The sequence below is a fragment of the Anguilla anguilla genome, chromosome 16, assembly GCF_013347855.1.
Source record: "Anguilla anguilla isolate fAngAng1 chromosome 16, fAngAng1.pri, whole genome shotgun sequence".
NCBI lineage: Eukaryota > Metazoa > Chordata > Actinopteri > Anguilliformes > Anguillidae > Anguilla > Anguilla anguilla.
In genome coordinates this window covers 27586239-27604288 of record NC_049216.1, presented here as the reverse complement: position 1 = coordinate 27604288, position 18050 = coordinate 27586239, and the positions used below count along the sequence as shown (strand labels likewise).

At 46.7% G+C, this 18050-nt stretch overlaps 1 protein-coding gene across 6 annotated transcripts in view; it reads right to left on the bottom strand.

Moving 5' to 3' along the window:
• Positions 1 to 858: 858 nt before the first annotated feature.
• The window catches only part of zfhx3 (zinc finger homeobox 3), a 231430-nt gene continuing 214238 nt past the window's right edge, over positions 859 to 18050 (bottom strand). For all 6 annotated transcript variants that reach the window (XM_035396651.1, XM_035396656.1, XM_035396653.1 and 3 more), the window contains 5 exons: positions 14230 to 14369; positions 13523 to 13723; positions 8840 to 8960; positions 2979 to 8495; positions 859 to 2717 (listed from right to left, as the gene is read on the bottom strand). In XM_035396651.1, coding sequence (XP_035252542.1) covers positions 949 to 2717; positions 2979 to 8495; positions 8840 to 8960; positions 13523 to 13723; positions 14230 to 14369 — 7748 coding nt within the window. In that variant the 3' untranslated portion in view covers positions 859 to 948. The remainder of the gene's footprint in view (positions 2718 to 2978; positions 8496 to 8839; positions 8961 to 13522; positions 13724 to 14229; positions 14370 to 18050) is intronic.

Sequence of the window (18050 nt, the reverse complement as noted above, 5' to 3'; positions counted from 1 at the left end):
CAAAGATTTTTTTCAATCTACCATACTGTTTAAATTCATTTCCAATGCAACAATCTACTTAACACCAAAAATGTTCATATCTATCATAAATACAGAAAGTTTTTTCTTAAAAGAATCTTCCCCCCCCTCCCCCTCCCCCCCGCCCCATCAACAACAATGCTCTCCGTGTCTTGGTACTTTGGGAGTGCTACTTTCCCCCATAAAAACGATTTAAAATGTTTAAAATCAGCAGATCAGCTACCCTTTTTGAATCCCAAGAAAGCTATGCCTTTATAATATTTACTCTTTTTAATACTTTCTGCCTGTAAAATTAAGTTAAAAAAATCAGTTTTTTTCTACTGTTAGGAACAAAAAGTATAAAACAATGAATTTCTGTGACAGAAAAAAGGTTGTGAGCTGTTGACCTGAGAATAAAATAGACATTACATTATTTTTTTTTATTTTAGCAAGCCATTGGTATCTGAACGCTTAGATAGCAAGAAAACTGTAAATGTAAGACTATTCTCCCATACAGTACATACTGGATTTTTGTTACTGTGCTATTCACTGGGAATAATTATACAAATGAGGGACAAGTTGCTAATTCATCTTCTGGAGGAGGGGTTCAGGGGCCATTTGAGCAACATTTGAGGCAGTCCATTGCTATACAGCTTTCCTCTATCCATATCCAAAACTTCACTGCAGTGATCATTTTTTCAATATACTGTATAATTGAGTTATAAACGAAAACCAGCATGTTGATATGGGAAAACAATCCACTAACATTAAATTTTTGGTTACAAGCTTTGGAATTGCAGTTAGTCTTTACACATCTTTTCTTCGGAAATTGGTTTGTATATTTTAAACATTTTTAACATCGCTGCTTTTTTTTTTGTTTGTTTTCTTGTGTTTTTGATTTTTTTTTTGTCTTTTGTATTTTTTAAATATTGTCCATCGTTGAAAGCTCTTTTACAATCGGATGGAGTCCGTTCCTACACTAGCGAGATTACTACTACAACTACTACTGTCTTTGAGACAGCTGGGCTGCTGCGGCTCCTCCGCTGGCCGGCTCAGCCTGTCTGCTGACTTCTGACTGCTGTCAGAGTCAGACTCGTCGGTAAAGACGTCTGTTGGTATCGAGGTCTGAACCCCTGAGGTGCTCAATGAACTTGAGGTAACCGTTGAAGGTGAGGATACCGGAGGAAAAAAAGGAGAAGTAGAAGGAGAAGTGGCATTGGGCTTCCCAGCTGAAGCTCTGGAAAAAGGGGCCTGGGGCCAGGGTTTGCCGGCAGCTGTGGTGTGCGGGGAGGTGGCCATGGAGGAAGAGGAGCACGAGGATGAAGAGACAGAGGAGGACGGCATGGTGGCTGATGACATTGGCGGAGGAGGGGGGCTGTTGTTTGGGAGAGTGGCAGACTGCGAGGTAGATGCGGTGTTAGGATCGGGGAAGCAGGCTGAAGAGTGAGGTAATAAACTAGAAGCGTGCTCTTTGGCATTTCTGGCTGATCGCTTGATTGTTCTGTGTTTGTGCAAGGCCGACTCCAGGTGTTGACTTAGCGCTTTGTCCCCGTCCAGCGTAGCGTTGCAGGCTAGGCAGTCATACAGGCTGCCTTCCCCTGCGCTCCCACCGCTGGGGACCCGAAGCAACATCTCTTGCAGATTTGCCACAGACTGACCAAAAAAGCAGATCGATTTCAGGTGGCTGACGGCTGCCTCTTCATTTATAAAGACAGCTTGACATTTGCGGCACGCCAGCCGGTACTGCACCTTGGGGACGATGTACTGGTCAAAAAGGTTGTCCACGCCTTTGCTGTCTATCTCGTGCTGCTCAGAGGGTAGGTTCTTGTGGGAGGAGGAGGAGGAGGAGGAAGAGGTCTCACAGGAGGGAGTGCCTTTCTGCTCTTCAGCTTTTGCTGGATCTTTGGCAGATTCTTTGCGGTCTGGGGTCCCTGGGGTTCGGGGGGGAACAGGAGTTTGGCTAACTTTGGGTTGCTGGAGCTGCTGAAGCTGCTGCTGCTGTTTTTGCTGCTGCTGAAGCTGCCGCTGCTGCTGCTGTAGTGCCTCTTGCAGACTCTGCTGATATTGCTGGTAATGCTGGAGCAAGGACCCTGGGGACAGCCCCATCAGAGCCTGCGACAAAGCTGGGTTATATGGGAACAAGCTTTCCATGCCATACATTGGCTGCAAGTAGCCACCTTGGAGAGCCCCGGGTATCTGTGGCGCATAGTATGGTGAAAAGCCAGGCATGAAATAGGGTAAGAACTGACTCGTAAGCAGAGCTGTGGGGTCTGACGCTAGGGCAGCCTGCAGGGCCTGGAGCTGAGCTGGATCCACAACATACTCCATACCAGGTGTTGGCATGGAGGTGGCAGGAACAGCAGTATCGGGCTTCTCTTTCTTAGCGCTGGCGGCAGAGGTGGAGGGTGCTGGGGTGCCCCCTGTCGAGGACGGTGTGGAGGGCTTCTCGGTCTTCTCCTTGGGCTTGTCCTTTTCCCTGGACCTCTCAGCATCACGCTCTTTGGGGGGTTCAGGCCTTGGGCCTTGCTGCGTGGCCACAGAGGTGGAGGTGGTGGTGGGGGTAGAATGGGTGGTGGAGGTGCTAGCCTGGGCTGGGCTGGATGAGGCCAAGGAGGAAGAGGAGGGAGGTTTGTTGGGTAATCCAGATGTAGGGAGACTTGGTGAAGGGACGCTGGCACCAGGCATGTTCAGGAGGTTTGGAGGTTTTGGAGGTGTTAAAGCTAGAAGACAAAAGGAGGAGGGATATAAATCGCTGTGTTACTTACAAATGCTATTAATTATATTATTTATTTTTATCCTTCTATCTGCATTTTTTTTATGTTTTCAGGAACAAGCATTTGTTTATTATCTGCTACCTGAAATAAGTTCTAAATTTATATATATATATATATATATATATATATATATATATACCTAAAATGCTGCACCAAATATGAACAACTTAATGGATGTAACATGCAGTGACACCAATGATGACATACCTGTGTTTGATGAAGAGAACCCTGGTAAAGAGGGACTGCCAACCCCTGGCAGGAGGACAGGGGAAATCCCCTGCAGAGTGGGGTAGGCCGAAGATAGAGCCTGCAGGGCAGGGCTGTCAAACATCCCTTGTTGCTGCATGGCTTGCTGCTGTCCTATTCCTAGGACCTCATTAGCTTTCTTAATTCGATCCATTTCCTGCTGAGCCATTAGCTGGCGTACTGTGGCCGGGTCAAAGTATTCTTTCTCCTTGTCCAGTTGGCTCCCAATGGTGTCCTTCACCTTGGCTATATGCTGCTGGGAGAAGATGTGGTCTCGCACTGAAAGTCTGGCGCTGTACTTGACGCCACACAAAGTGCATTCCGTTTTGGGTCCCTCGTATGATGTCTGGTTGATGCCAAAGTGCTTTGCCATGCTCAGCTTGGCTTTCTTCTCCTTGGCACGAGCATTCTGGAACCACACCTGGACAACTCTCTTTGGAAGTCCAATGTCATTGCCGAGTACCTCACATTCTAACATGGTGGGAGTCCTGTAGTCATTGAAACAAGACTTGAGCACTTTCAGCTGTAGATTAGTCATCTGGGTACGGAAGCGCTTTTGGCCTGGGCGGTCCCCGGCATCTGTGCTCCTGCTCCCAGAAGCTCCAGGGCTTGGTGAACAAGGATCTGCCAAACTTGAGGTCTCACTGTAGTCCACCATGGTTTCATTTTCAAAGTCCTTGGCATAATAACTTGTTGCAGGGCTCACCAGCCCTGATGACATTTGGTCATCATTCTCAAGAGAGGGGGCTGTAACCCCAGATTTCGAGAGAAAATCACCACTGTTGTGACTGTGCTTTGCATCTGCACTGTCATTGTCAGCATTAGCCTCATCACCAGTGGTGGTATCAGTGATAGCTGTGTTCACAGAGGAACAGTCATCGTTGTCTAGTTTGTTCTGGTCAAAACTCAGATTGACTGAGGACATAGTTGGGCTTTCAAAGTCCTCCATCCCTTCAACCTTGATGGATGTTGGACTGAACAGAGCCCTGGGAGACAGATCCATGCTTTTGCTCACTGGTGACAGAGAGGAACAATGTCCATCACTGTTAGATGGGCCGAGGTGTGAATAGCTGGAAATATCCAGAGGTTCCATCTTCAGTTGCATGCCCTCCTGATCTGGAAGCATGCTGGACAGATTATAGCCAGCACGCTTAGCTTCATGCCAGTGGCGTGACCGAATGTGGGCCTCAAGGGCTGTCTTTGCCTTGAAGAGAGCGCGACAAAATGGGCAGCGTCGGTGTGCCTGAGCAGGTCCTACAGCTCTGAACTGTCCTTTTCTCTCCCTGGCCCTGGTGTTCTGAAACCACACCTGCACCACTCTCTTCTTGAGGCCCACCTCATGAGCAATGTGATCGAGCATTTTACGGGTGGGGTTGGAGTCAAGAAGATATTTCTGATAGAGAATCTCAAGCTGCTCAGGCGTGATGGTTGTCCTGAGCCGCTTGTCCCGCTGTGGCTCCTCCCCACTGTTTGTGCTGTCATTTTCACCAGGACTGGTGCCCGCTTTTTCCTCCAGTTTCCTCTTCAGGGAGTTCATGGTGGAAGTAGGTGTTGAAGGAGAAGTTGCAGAGCTGCTGGGTATTTGTGGCATACCTCCAGAAATAAGCTGACTGGCCAGCAGAGGGTTGCCAGGATCAAACAACATGAAGGGCATGTCCATGGAGCGGTCCAGGAACTGGGGATGAATGAACTGGTTTTGCACTGTGAGGAAGTGAAGCTGCTGGTGCTCCTGCCAGTGCTCGAATGAGGGGAAGCCAAGCTTGCACTGGTCACACTGGTAAGGGATCATTTGCTGGGCAAGCTGCTGTTGTTGCTGCTGCGGGGTAGATGTCAGAAGTGGGTTCAGTGCCATATGAGAGCTCTGCGAAGGACCCGGGCTGGCCCGGGACACAGAGGGACCACACTGCTGCTGCTGGGAGGGGGAGGGAGAGGAAAGCTTTGTGGTCTTTGGAGCTACCTGCGCCTTGTCCTCCCGCGGAGTCTTCTGTTCCCTCTGCGTTTCCGTCTGTGGCTGCTGTGGGCTTTCTTGTTTGACAGACACAAGATTCTCCCTCGACTCAGAGGATGTTTCAGTCAAGTGTTTAGGCTTATCATCAAAAGGGTTTGAGGCATTTGCAATTGAGGCCTCTTCTTTTTCAGAGGATGCCATGTGAGAGAAAACTGAGTTGGATGGGGGGAGGGGGCAAAGGCTAGAGGATGAGGGCATAGGTGTGTGACAGGATGACCCTGATAGGGTATAGTATTCATGTGAATAATCCATAGAGTCTTCATTTTGACTGTCATATTGCCCTTCCTCATCTTCATCTTTGTAACACAGCTTCTTTTGGTGCTTAATGAGATCAAAAATTCGCTGAAAGACAAGGCTGCACTTTTTGCACTGGTAGTTCAGATTCGTGGTACGGATATAGCGGTCATTGGACAGCTCTCGCCTCTCACCATCCTTGCTTCCATCACCCTGGTTCTCATAATTCTTGCGAGCTTTCTGACGGGCATTTTGGAACCACACCACAATAACTCGAGTGGGCAAACTCAGCAGGTTTGAGAGCTGTTCGAACTCATCATCTTTAGGGTAGGCATTAGCATCAAAGAAATCTTGAAGCACCCTCAGCTGGTAATCAGTGAACCTCGTCCTTGAGGATCTCTTGCTCCCATAACACTCTTGTCTCTGGGGCTCCGGGGATGGTGGCTTAGAATCTACTTTGGTATCCTCCAGAGTAGTGATAGGTGGGTTGTTGAAGTTGTACGGTGAATCTTTATTGCGCTGGCGCTCTTTGAAGAGGGTGTTGCGGAACCAGTGCTTAATAACTTTCTGTGGCAGGCCTGACTTGTCGGCCATCTCTTTGATCTGTTCCTCATTTGGGGAGTTGTTGATATCAAAGTACTGCCGCAGGACTCTTAGCTGGTCATCTGTAATGCGTGTTCGTGGCCTCTTGTTCTGCTGCTGCTGCTGCAGCATAGCTGGGGTGAGCTGATGCTGGTAGAGGTGGGCCAGATCAGTGGCCAGGCCAGACTCCACAGTGGGCAGCTGTGCAGGCATCTGAGAGGGCAAAGACTGGAGAGACATGGGCTGCATCATAAGTGGTGAAAAGAGAGGTAGGTCCATTGGCATGGGAATCTGAGTCATGGGCACAGAAGGCTGAGGAGTAGGAACAGCTGGAGGTGTAAGTGATGGAGCAGAGACAGGAATATTTGGCGTTGGAGCTCGCTGAGGTGGGGGTGGTGGTGGAGGGGGTGGTGGTGGTGGTGGAGGTGGAGGAGCAGTTTCAGGTGTCTGGGGCCTCAGAGGATACAGCTTGTCATACTGCTCCCTGTACTCTTTAGCAAACCTCTCCAAGGAACGGAAAGGGAAGAAGGCCTGGTGGATATGCTCTTGATGACTCTTTAGAATCAATATATTTGAGAATAGCTTGCCACAGGCCTCACACTCCAGCTTTTCAAGTCCCTCAATGGGATCCACAACTCTACTGATTCCAGCTTGACCACCTGACCCCGCTGGTCCAATCCCTGACATTTTCTTCTGCACTTTCTGTTTGTTTTCATTGTACTGAATCACTAATTCAAACCCAAAGTTCTCCAAGAGGGCCTTTGTTGCATTTCCACGAGCATCTGAGGCAATTCTAGGTGGAGGAAACCCAGGGTCATGGTTTCCTCCCACTGCAGCCTGCTGTTGATCTTTCTTGTCTTTATATTTCATATTGTCCAAGGGATCTTTGGAGACATGTTCTTCCGATTTCTCACTCATGTCTTTATCCCTCAGCCCGTCTCTGTCCTTCTCACCCTGAGGAGCAGGTTTAGGCTTTTTTTCTGCCTGATGCTGAAGAGATGCATTCTGCTGGAGCAAAGCCATCTGCCCCTGAGCCTGTGAGTGAGCCTGCTGCTGGTGCTGCTGTTGGAGATGATGGTGCATTAGCTGCTGCTGCAGACAGCTCTGCTGGGCCTGTTGGGCAGAATTCTTCAGGTCATCCAACAGGGAGGAGGTGGTGGCACCGGCTAGACTAAGTGCAGAGCTGTTGAGGCTAATCTCTGGGTTCAGCTGGAATTCTGCTCCAGGTATATAGAAAGGAAAGAGCAACTGTTGCTGCTGCAGTGGGAGAAGAGCTTCTGTTGTCATGGGGAAGTGCTGAAGAAGTGCTGGGTTGAAAAGCTGAGACTGGAGAATGGCAGCCTGCTGTTGCAGCTCTTGCTGGAGCTGAGCCTGGGCCTGAGCTTGGGCCTGAGCCAGTTGCTGCTGTTGCTGTTGCTGCAGCTGCTGCTGCTGTCCCCTTGAAGACAGCATATCTGCAAATTTCTTCTTCTTCACATCATGGTTTTCTGATGGAGGAGGGTGACAGGATACTGAAGAATTTCCCAAGCTTTCAATGCTATGAGACTGGTTCATGTGTCCACTTCCCAGAAGGCTCGAAACAGTCTGAACCCCAGAGGAAGAGCTGTTGTTGCTTGTGGCAGTTGTTGAGTTACTGGCAGGGTTGGGACTGGGAGCAGAAGTGCTAACTGACGGACCCCCTCCATTTCCACCAACAGCAGTGACGGAGCTACTGCTGCCACCTGCTGCTTCAAGTTTGGCTGCGCGGGCTTTGGTCTGATGGAGGACAGAGCGCATGTGAATCTCCAGTGTGGAGCTCTGGCTGTACGCCACATTGCAAGTGCTACACTTGAAGGGTTTGTTATCTGGACTGCTGGTAGATTCAGGCTGACCAGTGGAGGACTCCTGCAGAGCTCGCTTGACCTTGTGCAAGTGCGAGACAGAGTTATAGTGGACCAGAAGGATATTCTTCTGTGTAAAAGACTCTTTACATACTGTACATTTAAAAGGACGGGATGGATCCAGAAACTTCTCCATGGTAAAGTTGGGGCCTTTTCTGAATGGCAGGGCACGCTTAGGTTCTGATCCAGAATCTTCTTGGACTGACCCCGAGTCACTTCCAGTTGGGCTTTGCTTCTCCTCAGGGTCACTCTCCTCTCCTTCCTTATCATCTTCACCCAGAGCAACATGATCCTCTCCAAGTGTTGGGTCACCCATGACCATCAGGTCTCCATTCATCAGCAAGCCTCCGTACAGCTGCTGGATATCAGCTTCACTCAGCTCCAGGTGACTGGTCTCCAGGTGCTTCTTCAGGGCCTGCAGGGTCCTGAAGCTGCGCTGGCAGAGGCAGCACATGGTGGCCGCCCGGATGACGTGGTACTGCGAGTGCAGCTGCAGCTTCTCCACGGTCTTGAAGGCCAGGCTGCACTGGTTGCAGCGGTACTTGTAGACGTGGCGGTCTGAGACGGGCAGCTGCGGCCTCTTGTTATGGACCTCATTGAAGTGCATCTGGAGGGCGTTGGAGGACTTGAAGACCTGGTTGCAGCCTTTCTTCCAACACAGGAAACCAGCAGTATCTTCCTTCATTGACTGCTGATCTTCAAGGGGTGACTTGCGGGCCTCCGTGGCCTCTGGGGGAGGGGGAGCCCCTTTCTCAGACTCTGCTTCTGAGGGTTCTGTCACGGAGGGGAAAAAAAATCAATGAAAGTGGCTCCCACGAAGGTAGACTGTTGCTGAACAGAAATTAACCTCCACAAAGGGCATCTTGTTTTTATGTTTCATATTTCCAAAAGAAGATGCAACGCAGCAACATGATCATTAACATAAATGCAGTCCTAACATTTTTATTCCCTGAGGTCTAATCCCTAATGCTTTATCAACATCCGTGTAATGCTCCAAAAGGACAGAACTTTTTTTTCCTCTCTCTTTGTTAATGATCTTAATGGTCTAACAGCAATCCACTATTTGCACTTGTAAGAATGTCACCACACAGGAAAATAGGCAAAGCTACAATACTAACCTGTCTGTTTCCTTGTTTCGTCAGAGCTGGAGTTGGTCATCGTTTGCAGGTTCTGCCCATCTTTCTCTGGGCCTGGAACCGGTACGAACATGCTCGCTGGCAGCACATCTGAGGGCGTCACCTGCAGAACCAAGCATAAGGGATACAGTGTTCTAAGTCCAAACTTTAAAAAGAAATAGCTTCCTTTGAAAACGTACTGATTCCGAGTGACTGGATGCAAAAAAAAAGCCCCTCAATGCTTTGCTATGAAATTGGGGTACCACATAAATTACTGTACTCCTGGTTAAGAGTATGCTCTGAAAATAATCACATTTTTTATATTTACCATCCATGGAAATTGCACTTTGATCATTGATGGTATTTTGTCATGTGCCTTGAAAGTTCCTGCTGCAGCCAATTAGTGAGATGGGCTGAAAGGCCTAGCTTGGCCAACTGAAAAGCTTATTAGGGTGCCTAATTAAATCATTCTTCCTCATAAAAAGTGCATCCCATTCCTATGGAAGGGAGCAGTGTGGAGCTATTCCTTCATACAGTACAGGCATGCTGGGTAATTTAACCCTGCCAATCGGAAGAAGGGTAGATGACAAAAGGGCAGCCTAGGAAACAGTGGGACATGTGCAGTGGATTTGTATAAATGTGATAAATAAAAGTTGATAAATTATATTTAAATATGAACAAATAAATATTCAAAAGCAGACAGACAGAGAAATGGATGGAGAAGCATTTCAGAAATAGAATAATATGCATTGCACTTCAATGCATTAGTTTAATTTTTCCTTTTTTAATGAATGGGTTAAAAGAGCAATGAATATTGATTAGAAAGTGTAGAAGCACAGACATGTTTTGTGCACACGCAAAAGGTTGAAGTCAATCATGTGTGAATGACAACCCCCCCTCCCCTCCATCTTGGCTGGCCCCCTCCCCCACCTCTCCTCACTCCACCCCCTCCCCGTCTTTCCCCTTAAAAAGACGACAATTCATCAAAAGTGCTCATTAGTGGCCTCCTATTTAACAATAATCAGTGCTTGAGATTGGACGAGGCTGGGAGATGAGGCACTGTCTGCTTCACCTTCCTTCAATTAACTCCCCAAACAGAACAATCAGCTTCACTCCACACTCTGCATTTCAATTCACGGATCCCCTTTTCCTTGCCTTTCTCCATGATATTCCCCCTCTCCGAATCCACCTCTCATGCTCTGCTAAAGAAAGGTCATTCAGACCTCCCCGTCCCCACACACGGTCCGCCCTTCATTGCTCAATAGAAAATTCTTTCTAATAAAATGAAACAAGGGAATGGTTCCCAAGGCTAGGTTTAACCTCACCCTATTCCTTGCACAGGTATATTTAGTATACCTTTGACTGTGGGGGGAAAAAAAAAAACATAACCACTATCCACAGCTTGTCAAACAGCACTCAGTGAAATTACTTGCTAAAAACCCCACACTCCCTGATTAAAAAGATTACCATATTGCCCGCAATAATTTCTTAGGTAGTCAACAGTACCACAGTGTCATGCCCATTTAAACGCAAGTGCTTGATTTAAGAGATAAAATATATTTTTAGAGAATGAGGGGGGGAAAGAAAAGAAATATTCACTCTGTTAGGAAATATAACATACAGTACAAGAGAAATATACGTATGCCGTCTCCAACCAAGACTGCCAATTTTGGCTTCTGTGCGTCTGAGGCTTGAAAATGAGCAGTCCTCCCTGTCAAAGTGCCGGTTTGGCTGAGTCTGGCTAATTAACTGACAGTGAGGACATGTCACCAAACAAAACCCACCGCACAGACGTGCGTCTGCGCTGGCACACTGACGCAGGAACACTCTCCTGTGAAGAAGCAGCGCTCTTTCACAGGCAGAAAGCTGCAGGCTTTGGGGGTTAAACGGAAAAGTAAAAGCTCTTTACTCCATCGCAACGTGATTAGTCTAATCATAAAAAATACCGGGAAGAAAGCCTTTTTTTTAGTTTTTATTTTTTTTACAATCCTTTCCCCCCTGGTTTTTTTTTTTTTTTTTTTAATCTCCTCCAAACTAAAAGTGGTAAATTAATGCAAGCAGCGTAGAGAGTGACAAAAACAAAAACGCTGGTGATTTACATTACAAAGTGGACGGTTCCCAGACAACTGCTTCATTAGGCAGAGAGAGGCGAGCACCAAGAGTACCCCAAGGTCACTTTTAATTTAGACCACCTAATTGGCAAACATAGTTCAAAATGGCTATCATCTAGCTAGACTCAGAATTAATGAAGCACAATTATTTTCATTACCCCTATCTCAGACAGACAGAAAATGAGACAGAGCGAGCGAGGGAGTGAGAGAGCAGCAGGAGAGACAGAGAGAAAAAGATGAGGGGCATAGAGGGGAGGGGAGACGGGAGGAGGCACGAGGAGAGGGGGAGAGTGGGGGGGGGGAAGAGGAGTGAACGAGGGAGAGAGAGGGAGAGAGAGAGAGAAAGCGCATCTTTATGCATAGTCGGCAAGAAATAAAAGTCACCTATTTCAGAATTCATTAGGCTCCTGTACTAGTGGCATGTGAAAGGATAGAGTACATTTCAATTTATTTCCACTTGTTATAAAAAAGGTGCAGGTTTTAATGCACATTACATTAGCGCTACTACTCTCTCCTGCCTTTTGGAAAAGCTCTGTGTGTTATTATCTCTATAAAAAAGAGATATTGCCACCTTCTATACTAATGTGTTCACCATTTGCTTTGCGGTTGGGGCGCAGAGACGGCTGGAAGGTTGTCACAGCACTAAGACAATTGCTATGAGCGATTAAGCCAAAGAATGCCTCATTTCAGATACTGAGCAAAAAAAGCGCTGCTGCACCAGGGTTTCCACCTCAAAAATTCACAGTGTTTGCAAAATGGCAAACAAAACATATTTATTTTATGAAGTTTAAAAAATATTATTCTCCAGAGGTGGAGAGAAGAGAGGATAGAGAACGGTGTAAGTGGATGGAATGGGGAATATAAAAAAAGGGTGATGTAAGAATTACAGTGGAATACGAAAGAGTTTCATGAATGGCCCCAATGAAAATGCAACCGCGAACCCAGGCTTGTTTACCTTTTCGACTGAAAAAAAAAAAAAAACGCTTCTACGGCCCGTATACAGTACATCTCACTGCCCTAGAGCCATGTTTCATTTGTGTAAAATACACTTGAGATCCAGTGATCACATCCCAGGCGCTGAGCACTATCAAAAGCACACAGGCTTAGAGGAATTCCTCAAGAATTCTGGGGAGGATAAAAAAATATGGAAAACATAACACGTGTTTATGTAAATAGGCACACTTTCTAAGAGGCTTGCGGTCAAATTGTTGCAATCATTATTCACTTGCGGCTCGAGGTATGCAAGTTAGATAAGGAAAAATAGAGAATGATAATATTTTCATGGCCCGAGCTTGCCTTTCATTAGAGATAAAAATGTATTCATTTAATTTCAATTCATCTGTGTCACAATTACTTGAATATATTAATAATAAAAGCCTTTGTTTTGAATAGCACTGAGGTGGGTGAGGACTGGAAGAATAATGCAAGTGTCTTCAAAAGAGAAGAGGGGGACTGGGAAAGAAAAGAGCTGTTCTTCAAACAAAGGAATATTTTTGCCAGGAACCAGTCTCTCAGTTGAACAGTATTTTAGAAAAAACCTTGTTAAGGGGAGGTAAAAAAAAAAAAAGGAAACATAAAAAGAATAGCGAGAGCCAAGTAGATAGGTTAGACTGAGACCATGGAATACTATTGCTAAACCATCAAAATCCCTCCTCATCATCACACATGACCTACAGTGAGTCGAAAAAACACTCAGGGCCGTTTCACAAATAAAGAATCTCTTACGGTTTTGATTAAGATGCGATGCCGTCTCAAATGTCACCAATTAAAGAGGGAAGGACAGGAGACGATCCACACTCCGTTTGGGCAGAGTGAGTAAGACTGAATCATCGCCAGGGAGCAGTGAACTAGCTCTACTGAACCAGTCCCTGACCCGACTACAGCTGAACACACCAAGACAAGGCCCAACAGCACTGTCATCAGGAAAACTGATACACTCACAAATGGCTTGCTATGTATTTGGTCTGTTCAGATCTGCCCGCAGTAAAACAGAAATCATCAAGGAACTGATTTGTAAAGGTTAAAAAAGAATGTGATTAAAAGGTTGAATTCATACCTGAGTGGATGCTTCAGCTACTAAATGGTGGCCAGACAAAAAGAGTCAATGCCATGAACTTTCTCTCATGCTGTTCTTCCACTGCAGTGTTTGTTTTTTAACTCCAGTAGGAGAAATAAAGGACTCAAACAGTTGTGAATGTGTAGTTCAAGGGGGGTATGGAACATACACTGAAAATGTCATGGTGAACTTCATGCCCCCCTTCAGTAACTAGAAGGAAAGGCAAAAGAATTCAAGAGGGCAGATGAATGGACACAGAGAAAGGAAACACAATGAAGGACTCTAGGAAGTGATGAAATGCCAAACAGAAAGCCTTCAGATATTACATATGAATATAAATCCTCTTTAGCTATAGTAAGGCTTGTGTCATGGACGGCACAAGTACTGCAGGCAGAGAACACTCACTGGAATGCCAAGAAACACACACACGCACATGCAAACACACACACGCATGTGTGCGCACACACACACACACGTATGTCCACACGCAGACGCACACACACACACGCATGCACTCACCGTGGCGATGAGCTTTTCCACGCAGTCGGGTGCCACGCTGTGCAGGTGGGTGAGGTGGAACTGCAGGTGGACCTTGTTGTTGAGCATGTCCTGGCACAGCGGGCAGCGGAACATGGGCTGGACAGAGTGCTGAGTCATCACGTGCATTCTGAGGCGGTTCACGTCAGTGTTGCTGTACTTGCAATAGGGGCACTGGTACATCTGGAGAGGGGCAGGAAGGAAAGCACCAGAGGCGGGGAGGTTATTGGGGGTAAAGGCAGTGATTCCTCACCTGCAGTCTCCACTGATCATGGAACAATGGCCAGCCTGCTGAACAGGGCCTCCCTGGCAGACACTTCTAAGCCTTCTCATCCGTCAGACACAGTATTGATTTTCCACCTTTCGCACAATGAGTGATACAAACTGCAGCAAAAGTGCTGAATAATAATCACCAGGAAAAAGTGATACATAATGCAAAGTGAACTGGAGTTTTTCCAGAAGTCAAAAACACTGACGAGTGCAACTTTCCATATTTTCTTAAAATTTAGTTTTCGAAGAAATTATCATCACTTGCAACATGTGTGGGGTGGGACAGCTTAAATTAGTCTGTCTAGCTTAATCAAGAGTGCACCACTATTAAGAGTATAACAGAACAAGATCATTGGTTTACGTTATAATACTTGAAAAAGCATCTCATTTATTCTCAAGGACAAGACGCAACGCCTCACCTGTTCACAAGTGCTCTTGTCAGCTGTTCTGGGACGCTTTGAGGAAAGGGGGCTCTCCGTTGCCCCAGACCTTGAGGAAGGGCGTTTGGAGGGGAGTGGGGAATCAGTCTGTTCCCTGTCCACCTGGCTGGATGCTGCTGCTGCAGAGAACCAAAAGGGGGGGGGGGGTCAGGCTCATCAACACAGGGCAGGCTTGGCAGCTTGGGTATAAGTCAATCAATAACACACTTGTGGGTGAGGGCTTTAGAAATGCCTTTTTAAAATGGGATTGGATCACATTTGACAGGCGATGGGCAGGGAACTGGTTGATCAGCTAACCCTTCCTGTACCCCCTACCATGCTTTTCCCTTCTCCTTTTGTGAAAGCAGAGGGAGAGACACTTGAGCTCAGTGCAGGTGCTTTTGACTAGCTGTCATCCCCGATGTCTGATCATGAGGATATCAGACAACGGGAGAGACGTCTAATCAAAACATCGGGTAGCTACCGAAAGACACTTCAGGTTTCAGTCACTTGCAAGACTTTGTTTGAACTGATTCTTCAGTTACTTAGGGGTTCACATGGACAAAGAGTAAGAACAATTTCAGAAGCAGCATCTCAAACATTTAAGCATAAAGACCTACATCAGGGCGTCTAATATGTTTTTGTTCTGTCAGTTACTTTACTCACAAATATGGCTGAAAGTTCCAATGGGTTTTTTTTCTGATAAGCTGTAATTTTTGTTTAAAATTTAATTCTATTTTTCCCCATAAATTTGTAAAGGGATATAGAACCATCTATAACATGATATGGAAGCATGCACTCTCTTACCATGACTAACAACCCAAAAACACCACAGAATTCACACACAATGTGTGGAATGCTTGAGGCAAGAACACACTGTGGTTTGTGATGAGCATAGGTGTTGAGTTTTCACACTGAGGGACAAGTGTTAAGACAAATTCAGAGAGCCAATCTCCAGCTCTGAGCACTGTCACATTTTATCCTTAGACTCTTAACAACAGTCACAAACCTTGGCTATTTTTAACTTCACTTTTACTACGGGCTATTAAAACAATTACCTCACTTAATAAAAGGTATCCTAGCAACCTCAACTATATGCATACTATATTGAGGGTGAATTTGTCCTTCCACATGCCAAACCTGGTACCAGGCACTATATAAATAGGTGATTAGGGAGGTAACATTGCACAAATGGCTAATGGGGTAGCACAGAAATGCACAATTTAAATGTGAACACTTTCTAACAACATACCCCTAGCTATCCTATAGTATCCTACATTTTGATCAGTCACATTTACAAAAATCTGGTTGAAATGTCATAAAGAAGAAAGGAGGACATTGGATGTTGATTGTGAGGATTAAGAAAAAAGGGAAAGTTGCAGTTTTGGCTTGTAAAGCTTAAAAGTTGTGGAGCCCAACATCCTTTCAAATCCCAGTGGAAGCACTGACCTCCAGTTTGACCCCCCTCAGGTAAATCCCTCCGCTCTTTGTGCCTACACAGCAACTAAGTGCCAGATCCACTCTTGACTTAATTGAAATTTTTCTAACCAGCTAAGTGTCCTCCAGCCCGTCTCTGCGGGCCAGGTGAACTGTGGCAGGTGGCGTGGATCCAGAGCCTGCGTCTCAGGGCTCAACACTCAACACCATACTTTCACACATCGTCAGGGCCATGGTGCCACCAGGAACCGATGGCTTCTCATTCGATTCTCTGTCACCTCAACGAAGGCAAGTCCGCATTAGCGTTACCCTGAGTGGATATCAAGCCACATGGAAAACATTTTCTCCTTCAACAAAGTACAGCAGGAGCAGGGTAAGCTAGGCTATGGGCCGCCTTTCAGATGAGCTGTCGAATGTCACACAGTGCTAAACACAGCGCAAAAGGAAAGCAAATCGGTGAAGTAATTGGCATGTGCCTGGCTATCTTAACAGAAATTCCCTTTGTGAGAGCCCGGACTGTCACCGCAGCCTCAAAAGTGCTCAGCTCCGCGGCAGAATATTTCACACGGCTAATCCCTTTAATGCAACCTGCGCTGCGTTAACAATGCAGCCGGCCTCTATCTCCGACGAGCGAACCTGCAGAACAAGAGGCTTTTGAGAGACCGACCAACCAGAGTGCTGGCTCCCCAGTCTGAAGTGAGGAGAGAGTAAGCCAAACAGAATGGAAGCCACAAACAGAGCCGCGTCACAGACAGAGAGGATAAAAATACTCCGCTAAGCCCGGCTGGTAATGGAGCCAAATCCGCATGGAGCCAGTGCCGGAGAGAGAGCAGAGCGGACCCCTCCCAGCCGCCGGCAGACAGAATTTAATGTGAAACTTAAGAAGGTGCCTTGCTGGCCCCTTAACGAGGCCATAAAGAGTTAAATTTGGCCTGATTTGTACAGTTGTGAAAGAGCAGGGGCAGGGGGAGGTGGGGGCAGGTTAAGCAGGGCTGACCATCCTCCTGCTCCAGACATTAAAATGTCAGCTCCAATCAAGGCTGGGACAGCTGAACTGATTACACGGTGGGGGCCCCTGACTTTGTTAGTGCTGCCCACTGGATCTCCCAGAGACACCGGGATCACAGAGAGAGGGCTTATTAGGTACAGTCAGACCCAATCCCATTAAACACATCCACCAATAAACAAAGGAAATGTTAAACAAAAGAACCTCCCATTCGGGAAAATTAACCTCACCTCTACGGTGCTACCCCACCCCACCCCATGACCAACCCCCTGACCAACACCCCCAAAACACCCCGCCTTCTCTATTTTGGCTATAGATAGCTGGATATTTCCTTCAGCCATACCCTCTTGTTTTTAGCACTGAAGGCTGTCTGGTCTCTGCTCTCATAACTGCATTACATGTCATAAAACTTTTCCGACATGGCCTTCTGCCATGTGTGAAATGTAGGGCCTAGGTCCGCTGACTTTTAGCCTCTGCTCGAATCTATGGCATGTCCTTGCTTTGTTACCTGCACAGCACAGACTGCATGGCCCATCGATGTACACACACGTGTATGCAGTGGTCAGGCACAAACAGAAGCCTGGAGCTTGCTGTCTAAGCCAGAACAGGCAGCTAAGGTCTGCCTGTAAGCCTAGGACAGCCTGGTATGAAAAGCTCAGGCATGAAATGCTATCAGTGTAGCATAATGGGCAGCACATGGGTGAGGTCACTGAGTCCAGAGGCCCAAAATGGTTAAAAAAAAAAAGCATAGAAATCAATCATAATAAAGTAAGGGATCCTTAAATATTAACAGTTTTATAGTGGGTCTCATTAAAACCAAACAAACCAATACTAAACCAAAAACCAATGAGCAAATAATTACAGCTTACAATAAATGCAACTAAAAGAGAAAGTGGCAAAGGGGAGGCAATAACAAGTTTGAAAGGAAAACAATTAGAGACGGAGGAAGCAAACACCAGCTCCTGGCCCAGGCACGCAGATGAAAGGACTTCCCATTCTGCTTTTATCAATCCCGACTGAATGGCTTTTGAATTGATCCGCAATTAGCGTAGCAGCCCGTCGCGGGGATATTCATTCTGTTTGTTTACTTATTGAGAGGGACTGGCTGGGAGAGGGGAAGGAGGCTCAGAGGACTCGATACACAGCTGTTCGACCAGGGGAATGCCCTTTCTACCAGCTCTACGCTCCCCATCCCCCCCCCCCCCCCCCCCCCCCGTCACGGCCTGTTAGGACACCATACATTTGCTCTTTCGTTTTCTTTTCAAACCAAAAAACACTCCTGCCACAGACCGTGTGACTAAAGCCCAGATCCCATATCCCGTTTTCTGTTGTTAAAGAAAGGGGTGGGGGTGGGGGGGGATGGGGGGGGGAAACAACC